This window comes from Dryobates pubescens, chromosome 25 (genome assembly GCF_014839835.1).
Source record: "Dryobates pubescens isolate bDryPub1 chromosome 25, bDryPub1.pri, whole genome shotgun sequence".
In the NCBI taxonomy this organism is placed as follows: Eukaryota; Metazoa; Chordata; class Aves; order Piciformes; family Picidae; genus Dryobates; species Dryobates pubescens.
Genome location: NC_071636.1, coordinates 11,514,681 through 11,533,283, shown reverse-complemented (window position 1 = coordinate 11,533,283; position 18,603 = coordinate 11,514,681). Strand labels below are relative to the sequence as shown.

General features: G+C 45.7%; 1 protein-coding gene across 1 annotated transcript in view; it reads right to left on the bottom strand.

The window, feature by feature from the left end:
- ULK1 (unc-51 like autophagy activating kinase 1) overlaps positions 1–18,603 on the bottom strand; it is an 83,746-nt gene that overhangs the window by 47,672 nt on the left and 17,471 nt on the right. The window contains exons 6-9 of the mRNA XM_054173323.1: positions 17,936–17,972; positions 10,934–11,107; positions 9,129–9,202; positions 5,785–5,886 (exon numbers count right to left, since the gene is read on the bottom strand). Coding sequence (XP_054029298.1) covers positions 5,785–5,886; positions 9,129–9,202; positions 10,934–11,107; positions 17,936–17,972 — 387 coding nt within the window. The remainder of the gene's footprint in view (positions 1–5,784; positions 5,887–9,128; positions 9,203–10,933; positions 11,108–17,935; positions 17,973–18,603) is intronic.

Below are 18,603 nucleotides of genomic sequence, written 5' to 3'. Positions count from 1 at the left end.
CTGGGGAATAGAGCCATTTCAGTGAGCACCCAGCACAGGCAGCTGTGGATCACCATTAATTTGGTAAAATCAACTGCATCTTCACATAACTTCATTACTAATCAACTGAGTCACACAGTGCAGCTCCTAGCAGCAGGCTCCCAGGCTCGCAATAACATGCCCACTGCTCTCCTGCTGTTGGCATCCATTTCATAAAGCACTGCTGCCTTTGGCCACTTTGCTCACCTCTCTTTTCTATAAATAGTGCTTCTCTGAGAATCATGGGGAGAAAATAATTTTTTTTTTTTTAAATGCAGAAGTGTTTGCCAGACACAGAAAGTGCCATTTGAATTCCTTCTTCCAGGAAACTTAAGGATCTAATTTGAGATCTACCTTCCAGGCAGATATATCCTAACCAAGAAAACCACCAGAAAAAGTACACTTCAAACACCTAACAACTAGAAAATTCAAGGTACAGAGAACCAGCTGCTACCTGCAAGACAGCATCCATCTGTCAGAAACAAGGATGGAGAATGCACAGCTCAGTGTTCCCTAAGAACAGGAGATAACACCAGCAGGCCCATTCACCCCCTTGCTCCCCCTCTCCTGTTATATGGAGCAGCTGCATTGGTGGAACTGGCTCTGGTTTTGTCCTTTCTATATATAAAGACAATTTGACAAATTCAATCCTGCCACTCTGTTACTTTGTTCCTGAACGGCAGTGGAAATATGTTGAGCCAACAAAGGCATTCAGCTCTTGCTGCCAAATCCCATTTGGTGCTGGCTGCCTGCGAGCGGATGGCACACAAAGAGCACGGGGGTGGTGTTTCCAGAAGCTCTCAGCGCTGGATGTGTAGGGCTTGGGCAAAGGCTGGATGCAGAAGCCCAGTGCTCAGTCACAAGGAAGACAGGGACATTCACACCCTCAGTGAACAGCACTTAGTTAACACTTCATAGCAAGTGTACGCTTTGTTCTTTGAATCCTTGGGAATTGCTGGGATTTGGAGGCGCAGAGAAAGGATTCAGAGACGTTAGAAAGGAAAGAGAAATAGGTACTGATGGTTCTAGCTCAGTGGTGAAAGAGCTTGAAAACCTGCAGCAAGCACTTTCTGCTTATGTAGTCTTAATAGCTGGTGTTTGAAGATTCCCACAACTAAGCAGCTGCCATGTGGGGGAACCTGAGAGCACAAGGATTACAAACAAACGAAAAACCCCACTCCTAAACCTTCTTTAGCTGCCCACGGATGTTTTCCTCTCTGCTCCCAAGAGAGATGGATCAGACCAGCACTGATCCAAGAGGCAATAACTCACTCCTTACAGCAACAAGTCAACCACTGCACCCAGTCTCAGCAGAGGACCCCACCACTGCCAGGAGTACCTGTCCCCACTGACAAAGGACAGTGGAACAGCTTTGGGAACAGAAGAACAGCCTGCCTAACAATAAACCTAGGAGTTCAAATTCTGGGCAGAAAATCCTCCTGCCCTAGTCTTCCTCAAGGCCCCTTTCACAACACAGCAGTTGCTGCAAGCCATACATAATCCTAGTACTTATGCAGGCAGAATTAACCCAGAAATACAGCAGTGAACTTGGTGCACCAGGCTTAGAAATTAATTTTTCACCTAGCAGCTAGCCGGGATGAGAACACAGGCAGGCATGTTAACTCTTGCAGAGCTGCCAGAGCAGGCAGCAAAACCTGCATGACCTCTCTTGTCATTTCTCCCCTCCTCAGCTCACTCTCCCACAGACACAGCACAGCATGCCTGTAAAGCAGCTAGAAGATGCACGCAAAGGCTCGGGGAGCAGACAACCAGGTCTCATTTGCTTTAACTGAATCTGATGTCTACGTGGACCTTTGCCACTGCCAGAGACAGGTCTGACACAAAGTGCATGTGCTTGGTGGTGTCTGCACACCAAGAGCTGCCCAGTTTTTAAAGAGGTCACACAAGAGAAGCCACCAGGAACATCAGTGTGATTACTCCTCCCCAACAGAGAAAATGAGATTGAAGTTCATTTAACTGTAATCATATTTAAAACACCATCTGACAAGGCCTAGATTGCTTTTGGAAGGTATGCTAGACCTCCTGTAAATCTTTTTGTTCTCTGCCTCCAGTTTTGACACTGGTTGTCACTTCTCTACACAGCCTGCATCAGATCATGTCAGGCACTGGGTCCCAATGCCTTCAGCTCAAGGAGGGACAAGAGCAAATCACCACACTTGGAAGACACTTCCATGCAGTGGTCAGCAAGACCAGGAAATACACTATTCAGGCCCTGTCCTCAGCAACAGAAACAAAGAGATGCAAGTGCAGACCACTTTATTAGGCAAGGCAAATTAACAATTCCACATGAATACAGTGCTCAGCAAATCTGTTTATAGGGATTATGAATCCCATTAATCTCATCCCTATGGCAGTCTCACTGTTTTGTTTAATACAAAAAGCTCCTTAGGACAGCTTCACCAGCCATCCTACCAACTGTTCACATCTGAGCATCAACAGCTTCTCTCTTGTCTGTGTGCAGTGAGGCAAGGAAGGGACAGGAATGGCTCTGGGAAGTGGCCTTGGGTGACCCAGCTACCATTAATTTTCACTTTGAGACAGCTAGAAATCACATTCATGCACACACATCTCAGTCTTGATTTATAAGCACATTCTGGACTGACAGCTGCCTTGGCCTTTCCACACACTTGGTCTTTCCTCCATCTCACCCAGCTCCCCAGAGCCCTATTTTATTTTTAAACAGGTCATTTCTCCTCAGTGTAGAAAGCACTGAAGTCCTTTTACTTTGCATCCTGGAGAAGGTGCCCAACCACCTCATGCAGCAAACAGAGTGGCCAAATGCAGCACAGCTCACACCATCGTGCTCCAGATTCCCATGAGAATCTCAGCTAGACAGAGGTGAGGGGCTGTTCTTGCCAGTCTAGGAGGAAAGACACTGGGAGGATTTATGGGCTGAAGAGGTTAACATCAGAAATCCAGCTCCTGGCTGCCCTGTACAACTGGGTCTGCTGGTGGCACTAAGGGAAATCAATCTCTTTTCTCCCCACCCATTGTAGAAGTCCCACCCAAAAGCACTCATTCCCATTCATGGTCTCCCCATCACCTCACTCCACAACCTCTCCTCTCCTCCTAAAAGCCCTGGCAACAATAACTTCTGCCTGCTCAGTGACCATCAGCAAATTCTTACACCACAGCCATGCCAACAAAGAAATAAAGCCAGTTAACCTTTAACCAGCTCCAACATCTGCCCTAGACAGGCATCTTTCACCTGAAACTCACAGCTAGGAGAAGGCAATTTGTGACACACATGGTCAAAACAAATAGATGGTGCAGAGAGAACCATCTGGGCTGAGCTCTTCTCTCTCCTTGATCAAACAAATCCACAGCTGCTAATGCGACAACAAATTGCATTTCACTTCCCAACACAAACCCCAGAAGAGGAAAGGGTGTGGGGAAAAAAAAAATCACAACCCAGAAACAAATGATACCCAGCCCAGCCCAACAGATGTTGGATGCATACAGAAAAGAGAGAAGTTACCCAGCAAGCCAAGCACAAAGGAAGGATCAGGATCTGCCGGGCAAGGACTGAAATGTTCCTTTGTTTCCATTACAAGGCAGGGTATTGCCATGCCTTAACCGGAGGGACAGAGGCTGCTCTCACCTCTGTGTGAGCCTGAGGACGTGTGTAGGCAGAAAGCTGATGGTTTTCTGAGCACCTGCCTTTTCAAAACCTCGGCTGAGAAAGAGGAATGAAGCTGACTAGTCCTCAATTTTATTTCCCGTGAAAAGTCTTCTCTGTAGGACCGAACCTTTGCAGAAGATGGTTTCTGTCATATGCTTCAAAGACCAATGACAAAAGCCACCTCATTCTTTCCAAAGACATCAGGTGCCCCGTGGCAAAGAACTCCCATGCTAAAGTCACCACGTTAAACCACAACTAAATCACCTGAATGGGTGCAGTATCACCATGCCTTTAGAAACTAAAGAGGCACCAAGCTACCAGACCGAAGGAGCACGCAGAGTCAGAGCTTGCTTTCTCCACCCCCACATGTTTCTCTTAATGCACAAATATTTATTTTCTCTTCTCCTAACAGTCATTTTCTCCTCTCACACAAAGAGACCAACAACTCTGACAATGAGTGGATGCAGCCAGTAATCAGCAGCTATTCAGGAGCTGCAGTGTACTTCGTAGGGGCGTTTATAAGGAAAGAAACATGCAAAGAAAACGAAGCCTTGGCCTTAAATACAGTGTAAGGTGGTGGACAGACTACAAAGCCCTGGAATGGAAGATTCTTATAGCAGCAGGGGAAAAAATTACCCTGAAGGTGAAAAGTGTGCTCAGCTCTAGCCAAAACCAAAACACACCATTGGTTTACTTTTCTATTTGACCACACTTTTCCTGTGGCAGAGTCAGAATTCACTTTTATCCTTCCTGATGATGTAACTGCATAAACATTCAAGGTCATGCGTGAAACTCTGAAGAGCTGTGGAACTAAAGCTCAGAAAGTCCTGCACTTCATAGAATTTGCCTTATTACATGAGTACAGATTTCCTCCTCCAAATGACCTTTCTCTGTTTTATTTGGTTGGGTTTCTCTTTTTTGGGGGTTTTGTTGTTTGGTTTGGGTTTTTTTCTGGTTAGGGAATAGAGCTAAAGACAAGTCAGGACATGAGAAAAAAGGGGCCACAAATCACATTTTCCCTAACTGATCCAAAAGGCTGAAGAGTTGACATCAGCTGACACACCAGCATTCAGATCTGAGGTTTGGTCTTTTTCCATGGATTACAGACAAGCTCTACAGAGCTCAGAGAGAAGCCAGAGGTATCAGCAACTCAAGCATCTCTCTGCTATGATGTAAGGCAAGGAGGAAAGCAGAGACTTGTCAGTACTGTCCTGACAGGTCCAGTACTTTAAAACAGTGGTCACAAGGAAGAGTCTGCAGATCTCCCTGAGCACAGGAGTAATATGCAGTGTTTGGGAAGAAACAAAAAACACTGAGTCTAAATAAACTCCAGCTATATATGATTAAAAATACATGAAGTCATCTTGAAGCAACTTGCATGAGGCTGTGCTGAATCCTCCCTAATTCAAAAATTAAGAATCAGAGACTGTCTTTCACAAAAGATATGCCCCAGCTCACGCAGAAGTTATGGCATAAATTACAGGGTGGGGTCCTACTAAACTGAGTTATATTTGGAGGGGTTTGGACTTGATGAACATAAACATTTCAAGCTGTAAGGGCTTGCTGGAGGATGACAGATGAGCTCCTTCTGATAAGATCCTTTTGAACTGCTCTAAAAACAAAGTCAATTTAGCTGCAATACACCAGTCACCAACAAATCATCCCAAACATTAACTTGCAATTACAATCTGCCTTATTGTCCTCCCTCACCCAACAGAATGATAATTACAAATTATCCACAGAGTACAGTTGTAAATAGAAACTGATTTTTTTTTTCCAAGTGTGTGCTTGGGGGGGGGGGGGTTACCAACCCCAAAGCAACACTGCTTTAACCAATTCATGATCATGTTCTGAACAGAGGACACATCCTAAGGATTTGTAACCAAGGAAATACATGTCACTGAGGTACAGCCCAGAGGAAGAGAGGTGTGCTCTAGTAACATAGCCAGTATTACAACATACAAAGCATCATGTTGTCAAGGTGTTGGACAGCCAGACCTCCATGAGGGAGGATGTATGGGAGTTAATATGACAGATGATAGGAGCCTTAGAGTAAATGAATTCAAAGGGAAAAGAGGAGAAAACAAAAAACCCAAGAGAGTATCAGAAACTAAGCAACTCACCTGAAAAGGAGCTTTGCCTGTTAGACACTGATAAATGATGGTTCCTATACTCCAGAGGTCAGCTTTGGCATCGTAGTGTTGAGACATAATGACTTCTGGTGCCTTTATGGGGAGAGAACAGAGATCTGTTTTATGAAGGATGCAGTTTGGTTTCTGGTTGTTTTGTGGGATTTTTTAAGCAGGAACAAAATGGGAGTCCACTATTAGGCTTTTAAAACTCTGTAGCTAGATTCCCCAATAAATATGACAGATTTTCTCCCAAGAAGACTGCAAGACTATCTTGAAAGGGCCAATTCCCTATGTAAGTGAGGGAAGCAGAGACTTTCATTCAGACAGACAAAAAAACTAGCCTATGCTGTCTGGCTAGTTTGGGGAAACTCAATACCTTCCCTTCTCAGCACACCATGTTCTTCTGAATCCACCTGTGCCTAGAAGCAGCCTCACTGAAATCACACAGATGAATCTTCTAAACCAAAGCAAGTATCAGCTAAGTGACCAGAAAGAGCAAAGGCTCACATTGCACAAGTAGGCTTCAGCCTCCATCCTAATCTGCAACACTTGTGCACTAGCCTCAGTTAGTCCAAGATGGTAGCATATTAAGTATGCTCCAGAGCCTGCTGCCAAGGTCAACAGTTTGGGTTCAAAGGCAGATCTGTGCATTTCAGTCCAACGGCTTGAGCCCTGCTGTGCCTCAGACCCTGGTTTCTAATCTCACACCATGCCCTTGGCTGCCCCCTCCCAGGCTTGTTCCAGAACCTGAAGACACTGCAAGTCCACAAAGCCCTGTGGCTTAGGAGGCAGCATGCCCCAGGAACGGCAGCAGAAGAGGGACAGAAGGGCAGGCCTGCTAATCCCACGTGTTTATAATGACAGACTTCATTAGAGTGCTGCCAGCATGGAACAGGATCAATTTTCCAGCTCTGTCACAAGCAAAGGCCACATGTAACAGGGAAAAAAAGAAAAAAAGGCTATAGCAGCAAACAGGAGGCCAATGTGTCCAAGGGAAGCAGGCATGACACCAGGCAAAACCAAGGAAGCAGAACAAGAACTGCACAAGGAGGATGCAATCTCCCATGATGTGGATCATCTCAGGGTTCAGACAGAGTACTCAGTTTGGTGTGGGTAAGATACCTTTAAGAGTGAATCCAGGGGCAGGTGTTGATCTGTTAGAGGGCAGGAGAGCTCTGCAGAGGGACCTTGAGAGGCTGGACAGATGGGCAGAGTCCAAGGGCATGAGATTTAGCACATCTAAGTGCCAGGTTCTACACATTGGCCACAACAACCCCATGCAGTGCTACAGGCTGGGGTCAGAGTGGCTGGAGAGTGGCCAGGCAGAGAGGGACCTGGGGGTACTGGTTGACAGTAGGCCAAACATGAGCCAGCAGTGTGCCCAGGGGGCCAAGAAGGCCAATGGCATCCTGGCCTTTATCAGGAATAGTGTGGCCAGCAGGAGCAGGGAGGTCATTGTGCTCCTGTACTCAGCACTGAGTAGCCAGGCCACACCTTGAGTCCTGTTTCCAGTTCTGGGCCCCTCAGTTTAGGAAAGATGTTGAGTTGCTGGAAGGTGTCCAGAGAAGGGCAACAAAGCTGGGGAGGGGTTTGGAGCACAGCCCTGTGAGGAGAGGCTGAGGGAGCTGGGGTTGCTTAGCCTGGAGAAGAAGAGGCTCAGGGGAGACCGTATTGCTTTCTACAACTACCTGAAGGGAGGTTGTAGCCAGGGGATGGGGTTTGTGTGTGTGTGAGTCTCTTCTCCCAGGCAACCAGCACCAGAACAAGAGGACACAGTCTCAAGCTACACCAGGGGAGGCTCAGGCTGGCTGTTAGGAAGAAGTTCTTCACAGAAAGAGTGATTGCCCATTGGAATGGGCTGCCCAGGGAGGTGGTGGAGTCACCATCACTGGAGGTGTTTAGGAAGAGACTGGGTGAGGCCCTTGGTGCCATGGTTGAGTTGATCAGATGGTGTTGGGTGATAGGTTGGACTCAATGATCTCGAAGGCCTATTCCAACCCAGTTAATTCTGTTCTAAAAGAGCAGCAATGGGCTATGAGCTAAACCAGGGACAGACTCCAAACGTCTCCCGAGTCCCAACTAGAACTTCCCTCAGCATCTTCCTTCAAATCCATCAGTCAAGAGAACAAATGAAACCTTCTCAGACTCCTTCTAATAGCCAGTTGTTTAAAATAAAAGAAAAAAAAAGGAAGAGGTCATCACTGGCTTCCTCCAGCCCTTTGAAAAAACAAGCTGGGTGTTCCCATTTACTTTTATGAGTCTCCAAAAGAAAAAGTATCACTAAAAATAGACAGGTCAGGAAACTCTTGCAGGAAAATAAAGATTACCTCATCTTCACATATAGCACAGCTCAAATAAACATCAAGCTTCAAAACAAAAAAAGGGAAAGAGAGGAAGTTTGTTCTGCTTGAGGAACACACTACCAAAACACCCTACCCCTGTGCAGTGCAGCACAGTCCAGCCTAACTCTGCCCCCAAAGAAAACAAACCTGGAGTGAATTAGATCATGCTCAGAATCAGGTGCCTGATGCCACAGGGCACTTGTAAAAAAATTCAGCCTAAAATCAATCCAGAGCATCTTTTTGCTTTGTGCTCACACCCACATCCTCAGGAACTATTAGATGGCTCTCTGACATTTCTACTCCTGGCCTGCTTTTGTCATTTTTCATTTCCCTGATTCAACAGGACACCTCCTCACATCCTGGTACCAGAGTGGAAAGTGCAGTAGGTGATAGGGATCAGTTAGGGTTTTTTTTAAACACAACTCTTTCACAAGCTAAGAAGTCATCCTGGAAGCAGCTGGTTTGGTGAAAGAAATGGGAGTATGAGAGTGGGAATACACAAACCAAATTGCAATCAGAAGCAGGTGAGCTCCATTTTCACCCTTCTAATGTGTTGCACAGCAGAGGGCTCCCCCCAAGAAAGCAACACTGCAAATCTAGCCAGATGCATGAAGTTACCACCCCAGTCCTCACTCTGCTGTTGCTTTGTTTGTAGCAGAGGAAATAGATTTTTATTTCCCTATGTTTTGTGTGGAGAGGCCCTGATCCCCTCTGCAAGATGCAGTTTCTGGGAGCAGACAACAATCAATGCTCTGTTTTGGCCAGCTTTATCTACCCACAGCTCACCTGACAGTTAGGAGGACACCATAGGCACCTCCTGCCCAACATTCCCAGCAGCTATAACTTTATGAAGTCTCCCTGTAGAACAGCTAGCTTCTGACAAGATTAACAACATTTCACCTTCGGGGGAAAGACCAGCAGAAAACCAAAGCCTTGGCTCTGGTGGGCAAAGCAAGAGCAACACAGAAAAACCTGTGGGCAAAGCACACTTACCATGTACATCGGTGAGCCACACAACGTTGCTGCCATCATGTTGTTCTGCAGGTATCGGGCAAACCCAAAGTCAGCTACAAAGAGAGAGAGTCAGGTCAGGATCCAACACCAACTCTAGAGAGCCTGCACCTTCTCCAGGTGATTCTCCCCATTTTCCCTTCACTTCTATGATCTTCACAGCAAGTGAAGTACCTCATTCTTAACAAGACTGATAGCTCTTTTCTCAAGCAGTCACATCCTCTGCTAGTCATTAATGCACACCACAGGCACTAGAAAAGGATGGACCAGGCCACAAAAAATGTGTTCAGAAGAACCAACTGCCATCCATTTTGCAGAGCTGTCACTTCCTCCTGCACCCAACTGCCCTCCAAAACTCTCTTGGCTTCAGTAAGAGTGTGCCAATACATCATAGCTAGTTCAGCTGCTATGCCAAGATGTGTGATTTGGGGAACTCAAAGCTCTCCTCCATTGAGAAAACACACTATGTAACAGACACCCAAGACATACCACTACTGGCCACCACTTCTAGACCAGGCCTGCTGAAAACATCTTGTTCTGTTCTTTTAGAGGAGTTTCAACAGTGCTAAACCCAGCACGAGGACCGAAAGTTGAGCCATAGCTCACCTGGCAGCTACAAGAGCCAGGGACAAGGAATAGCAAGATGAATTACCTCTGCAGGTTATTCAGCATCAGATCATATGATACTTTGAGGATCTCTCAAGGTTACCAGATATTTGAAGCTAGGAGCCTGACACAGCTGTTGGCACTGTCATCTGTCACTGATGCATTGGTACAGCGAGCTGTTCCCTGGACTTCTCAAGGAAGCAGGAGGGAGGGGGTACAGGGCACATCACACCCAAAAGCAGCCTTGCCTGCAACCCTCCTGCCTGTATCTGCAGTTCCCAGACACTTTCACCTTCCAGATAGCTCTGCACCTCACAAAATACCCTCAGCCAAACAGGCAGCAAAAGTTTTCAAACTTCTCCACTGGGCCTCACTTCTCAGCTGAGTGAAAGGATCACCACTTCTCTCCACAGCACAGGGCCCAGGTGAGGCACAGTTTTACCTAATTGGTGTCAGCTTCAGCTCATGAACTGTAACATAAGCAGAAGTCCACATTTTGAGTGTGGTATCATCCAGCACTCGTTTCTGAGGGACCACAGGGGATACATGTGCTCTGTAACTAGATTTCTGGAGCATCTGTCCCAACTACTGGTCCATCTGTGCCACCTTCCTAATGTACAAAAAGTGAATTTCTTCAGGAAGCAGCCAGGAAGCCTGCCTCTAACTCAGACTGATAACACCTGCTTTTAGGTGTGCCTGACTCCCACTGTGCTCTAAGGTCAGACAGGACAGCAGCTAGTGTCAGGCCTTAAGACACCAATGTCTGCCTCAATACTATTAAAAGCTGAAGACAGAAGTCCCAAAGCCTGCTCATTTCCTGGGAAGCCTGGGGATTACAAGCCAGTTAGGGCAGGCTGGTATTTGTTTCTGCTGAGGGAGGAACCACTCTGCTGCAAGCAGAGCAAGGTCTGCCTAATTCTTTTGTGTTAGTCTGTGTCCTGGCCCAGCAGAAACTCTAGCTCCTGTTGCTTGGGGCCAACTGATGGCTTATCTGTGACTGATGGTTACATCCAGCTGAGGAACTAAGTGAGGAAAATGAAAAACAAGAGTGCACTTTAAGAAGTGCAGCCCTTCTTTCCTTCTCCTAGACAGGTCTCCAAAGAAAGATTGAGGCTTGCCACTTCTCCATCACCAAGGCCTCCCAAAAGCACTTGGGGTGAGAGCTGGAAACGAGGTCTTACCAATCTTGATGCGAATGTTGTTGGGATTTGATTTCCTGCCTCCAGCGTAGGACAGGAGGATGTTCTGTGGTTTCAGGTCCCGATGGATGATGCCTTTGCTGTGCAGCATTTTCATGGCACCTGCTATCTGCTGGAGGAAGAGCCTGATGGTGTCTTCACTGAGTGTCCGCATGGCTAGGAAGGAGGAAAAACAACCACCACAGATGACAAACTTGCAATGCCAGCTGTCTGAAGAGCCATGGGGGGCAGATTCCTAATAGCAATTAGCCATAATTTGTCATTTTTACTTCCAAGTATGGAACTGTGTTTTTTTCTCCACACACCATTTCCAAATGATTCCTGCAGGAAACAAGGGAGAGTGTTTGCACTCCCAGCTATTTCTGTGGTCAGGGCTGATTTCAGCCCCAAGTCTCTCATGGTGAACTTGGGCCAGTGCTGCTGAATTTGGGTTATCAGCTGGGTCTAGAAGCTCCATTTGATGAGGTTAGGGATTCCCTCAGCAACAGCTGCTAGCCTGATCAAGGCAAGCACTAAGCAGAGTCTGTGGCCTAAAAAGCAGGAGGCTTACTACCTTAGATCTGTGGTCAACAGCGGTTAGATACCCGAGGTCCAGATTATGTCTAAGGGTGGAGCTACAAGGACCTTTAACTCTAGGGCCTGACTCCAAGTCTAGGCTTAACTCTTGTGCATCATTACCTGTTTGGTCAAACCATAATTCTAACCCCAAACCTAATGTTAGGGTGAACCACAGTCCAATACCTAACAACATATCCCCACCAAGCAGCCCCTGCAAGCTGTCACCTGACACCCTCCATCACACATCCACAAACACAGCAAGAACATGTCAGAATGCTCCCATTTACAGGATTTTACTTAAAAATCTGCTGTAGTAATCAAAAACCTACAAATCTGGAAACTCCAAAAGGCACTCTCCTGAGATACAGGCTCCCCAAGACCTGGGGTGTGAAAATAAACAGTAAAGGGATTAAAGTAACCTTAACTGGCTCTTCTGATCAGAGCAACACAACATCAGCTCTCATTTTAAGAGCAACAGGTGTGAAAGCCTTGCCAAAGCTGGGAGCAGCCTGCTGGTCAAACCCCAGGAGCAACAGTGCTACCAGCCTGCCTCCTTGGCCATCACTGAGCAAGTCAGGCTTACAGCAAGCACTTGAATAAAAAAGAATTTCTTCTGTGAAAGGTGCCTGTAAATTACTTGGGACTTTATTAGTGTTTTTCCAGCTGCTCTCAAGTAAGACATTAAACCAAGCTGGCAGGAGTTTCAAAATGGTCCTCTACCTAGTCAGCTAGAGGGGAGAAATCCTTATGAAAACACAGATGAGGCTGCACACAGCTTTAATGCAACACAGGAAATGAAAAATCTAACTTGTAAAATACAGGCATGGGAAACAGCAAGGGACACAGATAAGTTAAACAGCACTTAGAAGAGAAAATAAACTCCCACCACTCAAACTTCACTGCTCTAGGAGGAGGGACAAGCAGAGCTAAAATGTCACCATGGCTATCAGCTGGTCCTGGACTCATCCACGTGAGACCAGCGCACATGTACATAGAGTTTCTCTCCCCTTACTGGGGCCTTTTTCCTCATGAACTGATACTCAGCTGGAATTTGAGACTCCTCTGCAAGAAGGAGAGATTTTTCTGAAGGTCTTTTAAGGATATTAAAAGGCAGCTCAGATGCAAGTCTTCCAAACCTACTTGCATCTTCTGCCTCATCATTAACCAGGCTTTCCCTGAGGTGCTCCTGAAACATATCAGTGTACTTAGTCCTGTATCATTCTCTGTCTATTAAAGGTGCAGCATCTTAGCTATACTCAATCTCCTCTCCAACACAAGGTCTCAGCAGTATTACTGTTCAAGGAAACCCATTCAGTAATAGTTAAAGCACCATCTTTAAAACAATGAGAACTCCAAAGTTCTACTTCCAGTCAGGCCCAGGAAAGGACAGGCTGCCTCATCATCCCCCAAACATGAAGCAAGACTTGAAGCTTGGCAGTTCTGAACATCATTAAGCTAGGAGGCAATTACAAACTCCTGGCTAAACACACTCTGCCTCCAGCAGATAAATGATGTTGTTGAGAGCCTTGTTCTGACCTGCAGTCCCAGCAGCACACCACATCTTCAAGGCGTTACCCTCTCCTTTATATAAGGCCAACACAGCACCAGCCCCCAGCCCTCTGCAAACCAACTAAGCCACCCTAACATGACCTTCTAACTCTTTATATTAAAACCAACACTGCTACCAAGAACAGGAAAAGCCGTTCACCCAAGGAAATAGGGCCTCTAAGCTACTAACTTCTGCAGAATTTAGGCTTTTCTGTTTTACAGAACACTGTACAAAGCCCTCAGCCTTTCGAAGGTATTGGAGAGCCTGAGCTGATGCTTTGAGCCTGCAGACAGCTTTCCCCAGTGCAACTGCTGTGGTTATTGGAGCTACCATGTTGCAGCACCATAAAATTAGACAGAGGTCTGCTGGATCCTCTGGCAGCATTAAATCTCACAAATCGATGCAGTGCAGCAAGGCAGGATGACTGTGAAATTGAGATGTTGCCCTCAGGAGCAGAGAAGGGACACTTGGTTACTTGGGGAGTGCAGGGGCAAACCCTTTTGCCTCCTGCCATTAGCAAACAGGACACAGTAACACAGAAAAACAAAACTCCTTATCTCTCACGCTCAGCCCATCAGTCTAGTGCATGACAGCAGCAATCTCCAGCTGAAGGACACAGACATAAATACAACTGACACTTCCAGCAACCTCAGGATGTTGGTCTGTGAAAGGTCTTCTAAACCAGCTACCATTGACAGAGGGAGGGAGAAGATATAGAGGAACTCATTCAACCTAGGTGCTGCAAACTCCAAAACAAGTGTGGAGAACAAAACAACTCTCTCTTTGCTATAGCCTAATAAGGAACTTGTACTTCTGTTCTCTGTAGAAAGAAGATAGTCTCATCTTGACCAGAAAACTGCTGGCAAAATTCTAAGCCTGCACTGGAGCCTGGGCATCCCCATGGCTGTCTGTGGTGAGCAACACATTCTTGCAGAGAAGGCTGTTTCACAAGCCTCACTTTGCCATTACTGAGAAGTAATAATATCCCTGTGTTTATTTTCATGGGCTCCACTTCAGTGACGAACGAGGCACTCAGCTTACTGCCTGGGGAACAGCAGCTACACAGGTCAGTAGATCAGAGCAAATATTTACAGTGGGTCAGTGTGGGGCCTGCATGCCTTGTAGCTCTTGAGGCGTAAGAAAAGGATGAAACCACCTAAAAGTGCCCTGGGTCAGCCTGTGCTGAGATGGTCAACCTGCCAAGAGGCTGCCATGCGAACTGTGGTAAATAGCCCTTGTCAGCTGCTCCAAGGGCAGAAGCACTGGAGAATGCCTCCTGATGTTACATGACAACGTCAACTTGCAAAAGTTATTTAGGAAAAAACTTCTCCTCTTACCCACAGGTGCCACAAGTGTCTCTAACATGGGCCAAGCAAAAAAAATCACACTGAAGTCTTGAGATCAAGCTGATTTATTTGGGGCCTGCCTCGTAAATGTCTCAGCTCTACCCATGCAGAACACGGCCAGTGAGACTCCTGCCAAGTCTTGAATACAAGTCAGAAGAGTTACTCCAGCTAGGTCTAATCTTATCACAGGTATTTCTTAATTCCCTAGCTGTAGAGGGTAAAAAACTACACAGTGGTGTCTCACACTTTACAGAAAGGTCCCCACATCACTTGGAATGAACTACACAGGTCACAGCTCCTGGCACACATCATGGTCAAACCAAGAAATGCCCCAACTTACACAAAGTTTTCTTCTGAGAGACGTGCTCTCCAAGAAGCAGGTTTAAGAAGGATCATGGATATGCACTCAGGAACAACTTCTGTCTATGCCAAGTCACAGAATTTAAGAGACTTTAGATAAGCCTGCTCTGACCTGAGGCCACAGAATTCCAGGTATTCCCATCATGGGGATGGTCACTTCCACAGCGCTTCCCATAGCTCTACCATAAACGGCAGCAATCTGCTACTCTCAGCTCAAATCACACCCTGTGGTGGGCTTTAAATGACAGCAACATCCAGAGGGGTCTATCAGAAAGGAAATTGGGACTGTACCACTAAGGAGTATCATAGATGATGTTACTTGGAAGACACACAGCCTTGGGTTGTATCAAAGAGATGGGGCTGACCAACACCATATCCCAGCTGAAACACAGATTGCATTGCAACGTGCACGAACGCACGTCCTCCAGTTATGAAGGCAAGGAGAATTAGAGTGCCTTTGGATCCAACACAGAATTACCTTATTGCCTAATGCTTGTAATTAGAGGGCAGAATGGATTGGGAAGCTTACAAGCATCTCATTCAATGAGAAACAGGGGATTTGCATGCGGAGCTTGCCTAAGTGTTAGAGGAACCACCAGCAAAAACGACCGGGGAGTCGGTGGGAAAGTAGATGGTGCAATTAAATACCATCATCACACAATTATTAAAATAACTGAAGCAGCACAATAAATGCTCAGTAGAGATGAGCCTCCTGTGCACCAGTGAAATGCCCTGGAAGAAAATCTGAACTTTGCAAAATGAGCTTTTAGGAAGAAAAAAAAAAAAAATCAGTATCATCAAAAGCACCTCAAGCACCTGCAGAAGGTCAGAGTAGAGAAACCCCAGAGGAGCATGTGGGGGAACAGGGAAAGCCACGTGGTGTAAGAGCTGACACTGGTATCTAGAAGACCCAAATCTCTGCTGCAGTGATGGGAGTAACTTCACTTTCCTGCTGCAGTCCCTTACTGCCTGCTCCCTCTGGAAAGGTGTGCCTGCTGGTGCTCTTCACTGGCAAACAGATGTTACAAGTTAAAATAAAAGCATCAATTGCCCAGTCACAACCAGCTGCTCTTTACAGCTGTCAAGGTAAAATATTTTACTGGTAAAAACAGAGCTAAAGGTAATTGCTTCAAATTAAGTCAAGGAGAGAAAGATCAAACCTTAGCCCAGGCAACACTCAAATAAACCAAACTGGGGTAAAAGTGAATTTTATTTGGAAATAGACTTCATCATCACACACTCAAACTAGCCACCAAATTCCTGACTTGTCTCATCTAAGTGTGGTCATAGAAGGGAGATAAAATCGTAGAATTATTAGGGCTGGAAGGGACCTCAAGGATCATCTAGTTCCACCCCCCCTGCCATGGGCAGAGACACTTCACACTAGATGAGGTTGCTCAGAGCCACATCCTCTCTGGCCTTCAAAGCCTCCAGGGATGAGGCTTCTACCACCTCCCTGGGCAACCTGATCCAGTGTCTCACCAAGCTCATGGTGAAGAGCTTCTGCCTAACATCCAGTCTGAATCTACCCATTTCTGTCCACACAGAAGCAGCAGCATGAAGATTTTCTACAAACTCCTCTAAGTCATTTGGCCAGAAGCTGGGTTCTCATTTGCAGCTTTACCAATGAGAGAGCACAACCCTGTGCTTCAACACCAAGGTTCTTCTCTCTCTGTACTGGCTAAAAAATTCCATTTTACCAATGACTGGGCTTTGAAAGCTACAGTTTGACTATTTTGTCGAAGCTTTTCTCATTAAAATTAGCACTTCAAGGAGAAAAAGAAGGTACCAAATATAAATACCAAGGGAAAATGGTTTTGTAAGTGTGTTCCAGCACCAAAGATGCTCTTTTTTAAGCACAGCACCACTCAACAGATGCAAAACACCACCACTTATCTAAGACAAAGCACACTAAACCTGGCTTTTAACAAAACAAATGCCTGTAGCTTGTCTCACCCCCATTTTAAACAAACAAAACACTTGAAAGGCAGAATATTCCTTCCTTTTCCTTCAAGTACTAAATCCTTTCTGAAAAGTTCACAAATCTAACTCTTTACCCTATATGAAACATCAAGCCCCCCAAAAAATCATTCCAGGGACACCAGGACTAGCTCAAGGGGGAAAAAAAAAGTAAATTTAGCTTTTAATCCTTCAATTTTTGACATTTCCAGGCACCATGTACTTCAAATAAGGAGCCCAAAGTATTATCCAGCTGACTAGCTTTTTATGTGAACAATGTGAACAAACTTTGTTCAGCCATGACCCAGAGCTACAAGTAAAAGAAGATTAAAGTTGTCTCTTCACATTTAGTAATCCTTTAGTTAACATGCTGAACAACAAAAAAGGCTATTTTCAAGGAAAAAAAGACAACAACAAACAACTCAAAATCAAGAGCTGAGCCTGACTGCAGCTAAGCAAGGTTTTCAACACATCATTCTCCTCCGACTTAGGTCCTCAGGTGCAAAGTGATTTTCCTCTACCTGTGCAGTGGGCTGCACTGAAAAATAGGCTTGGGAGATTGAAGCAATATCACAGGGTAACACACAAAGCATGCTTCATTTGGTTTGATGGCAAAGACACACTTCAGTTCCATCAGAAGGTTAAGGCACCACAGTCATTTGTGCTACAGTCTCCAAGCGACCCTAAAGTGGGGTAGTTTTCATCATCACAACACTGCTGGCTGCACCACAGTCACTCTCAATACAGGAAAGGAAGAGATGTGTTCTGTCCCACATGTGGGGACACCCTTAGGGGAAAACTTAAAGGAAACTTCATACCCTCTGGGGATCTTATTTTAATCCAGCCCTATAGAACTGTAAGGCTTCCATATAAATAGATTTTTCAGTGACCAAAAAAAGACAAACCATGTCCCCAGCAGTGTTCAACCATGTTTCATCTGTAAAACCATTGAAACTGAAATGTGTCACACCACTAGAAGTAACCACTGACCTACACAGGCAAGACTACAGGATTAAATTTTGTCATGGATTCTCTGTTTTCAAATGATTACCAAGGGTGAAACTCTCAGAAGGAGAGCAGTGATACTTCCTTTATTCTGCAGGAATTAAGCATCTGCTTAGACCATCCACAAAGCCCAGCAACTTTAATGAGCTAAAACAGTCAGTGTTCTCCTCTGAATACAGAAGATAGTCTCCACACTGTTCTACTTACTGTGAAGATAGTCTGCCAGGTCACCACCATTACAGTACTGCAACCAGAAGAGAAAGAGCTCAGTTAATGTAGGGCAAATCAAAGATTAAACAGAAAAACAGCAAATGTCATCAGGATGGCAGTTTTATTGTGATAGTTAAACATAAATAATCACCCATGTCAAAAATGTGTGTTCAGAACTTGGCAAGGAAATAAAACCCTCACACCACATGCACAACACTCCAGTAGGTTCCTCCTCTGTCCTGTTTCCCCTCCTACTCATGCTGCACTGGGATACAGCAGCACTGACTGGTGTTTTGTGCATGTGCACAACTGTGTGCTTGCACATCAGGCAGAAAGATCAAACCAGAGGGTCACCACTGGAGAGACCTCCCAAAAAAGCTGGGAACAGGCACAGCTGAAACCTTACAATTTCCCACATCCTTATCATTATGGAAAGTCAACAAGACTGCAGAGGAAGGAAAACATTTGGAAGTTCTGTAGCTAAGCTGTGTGAAGAAAACTTACTTTCCACATATCTCTGAAGCAGATACTACCCAGTAACACCCATTTGACCCTTGAGGTAAGATGTCTGACTGATTAAACTTGTGCCAGCACGACAGCAGCAAAATGAAAAATCCCCCTGGCTGCTATCTTCACCCACACTGTTCCAGTTCCCAAAGCATGTG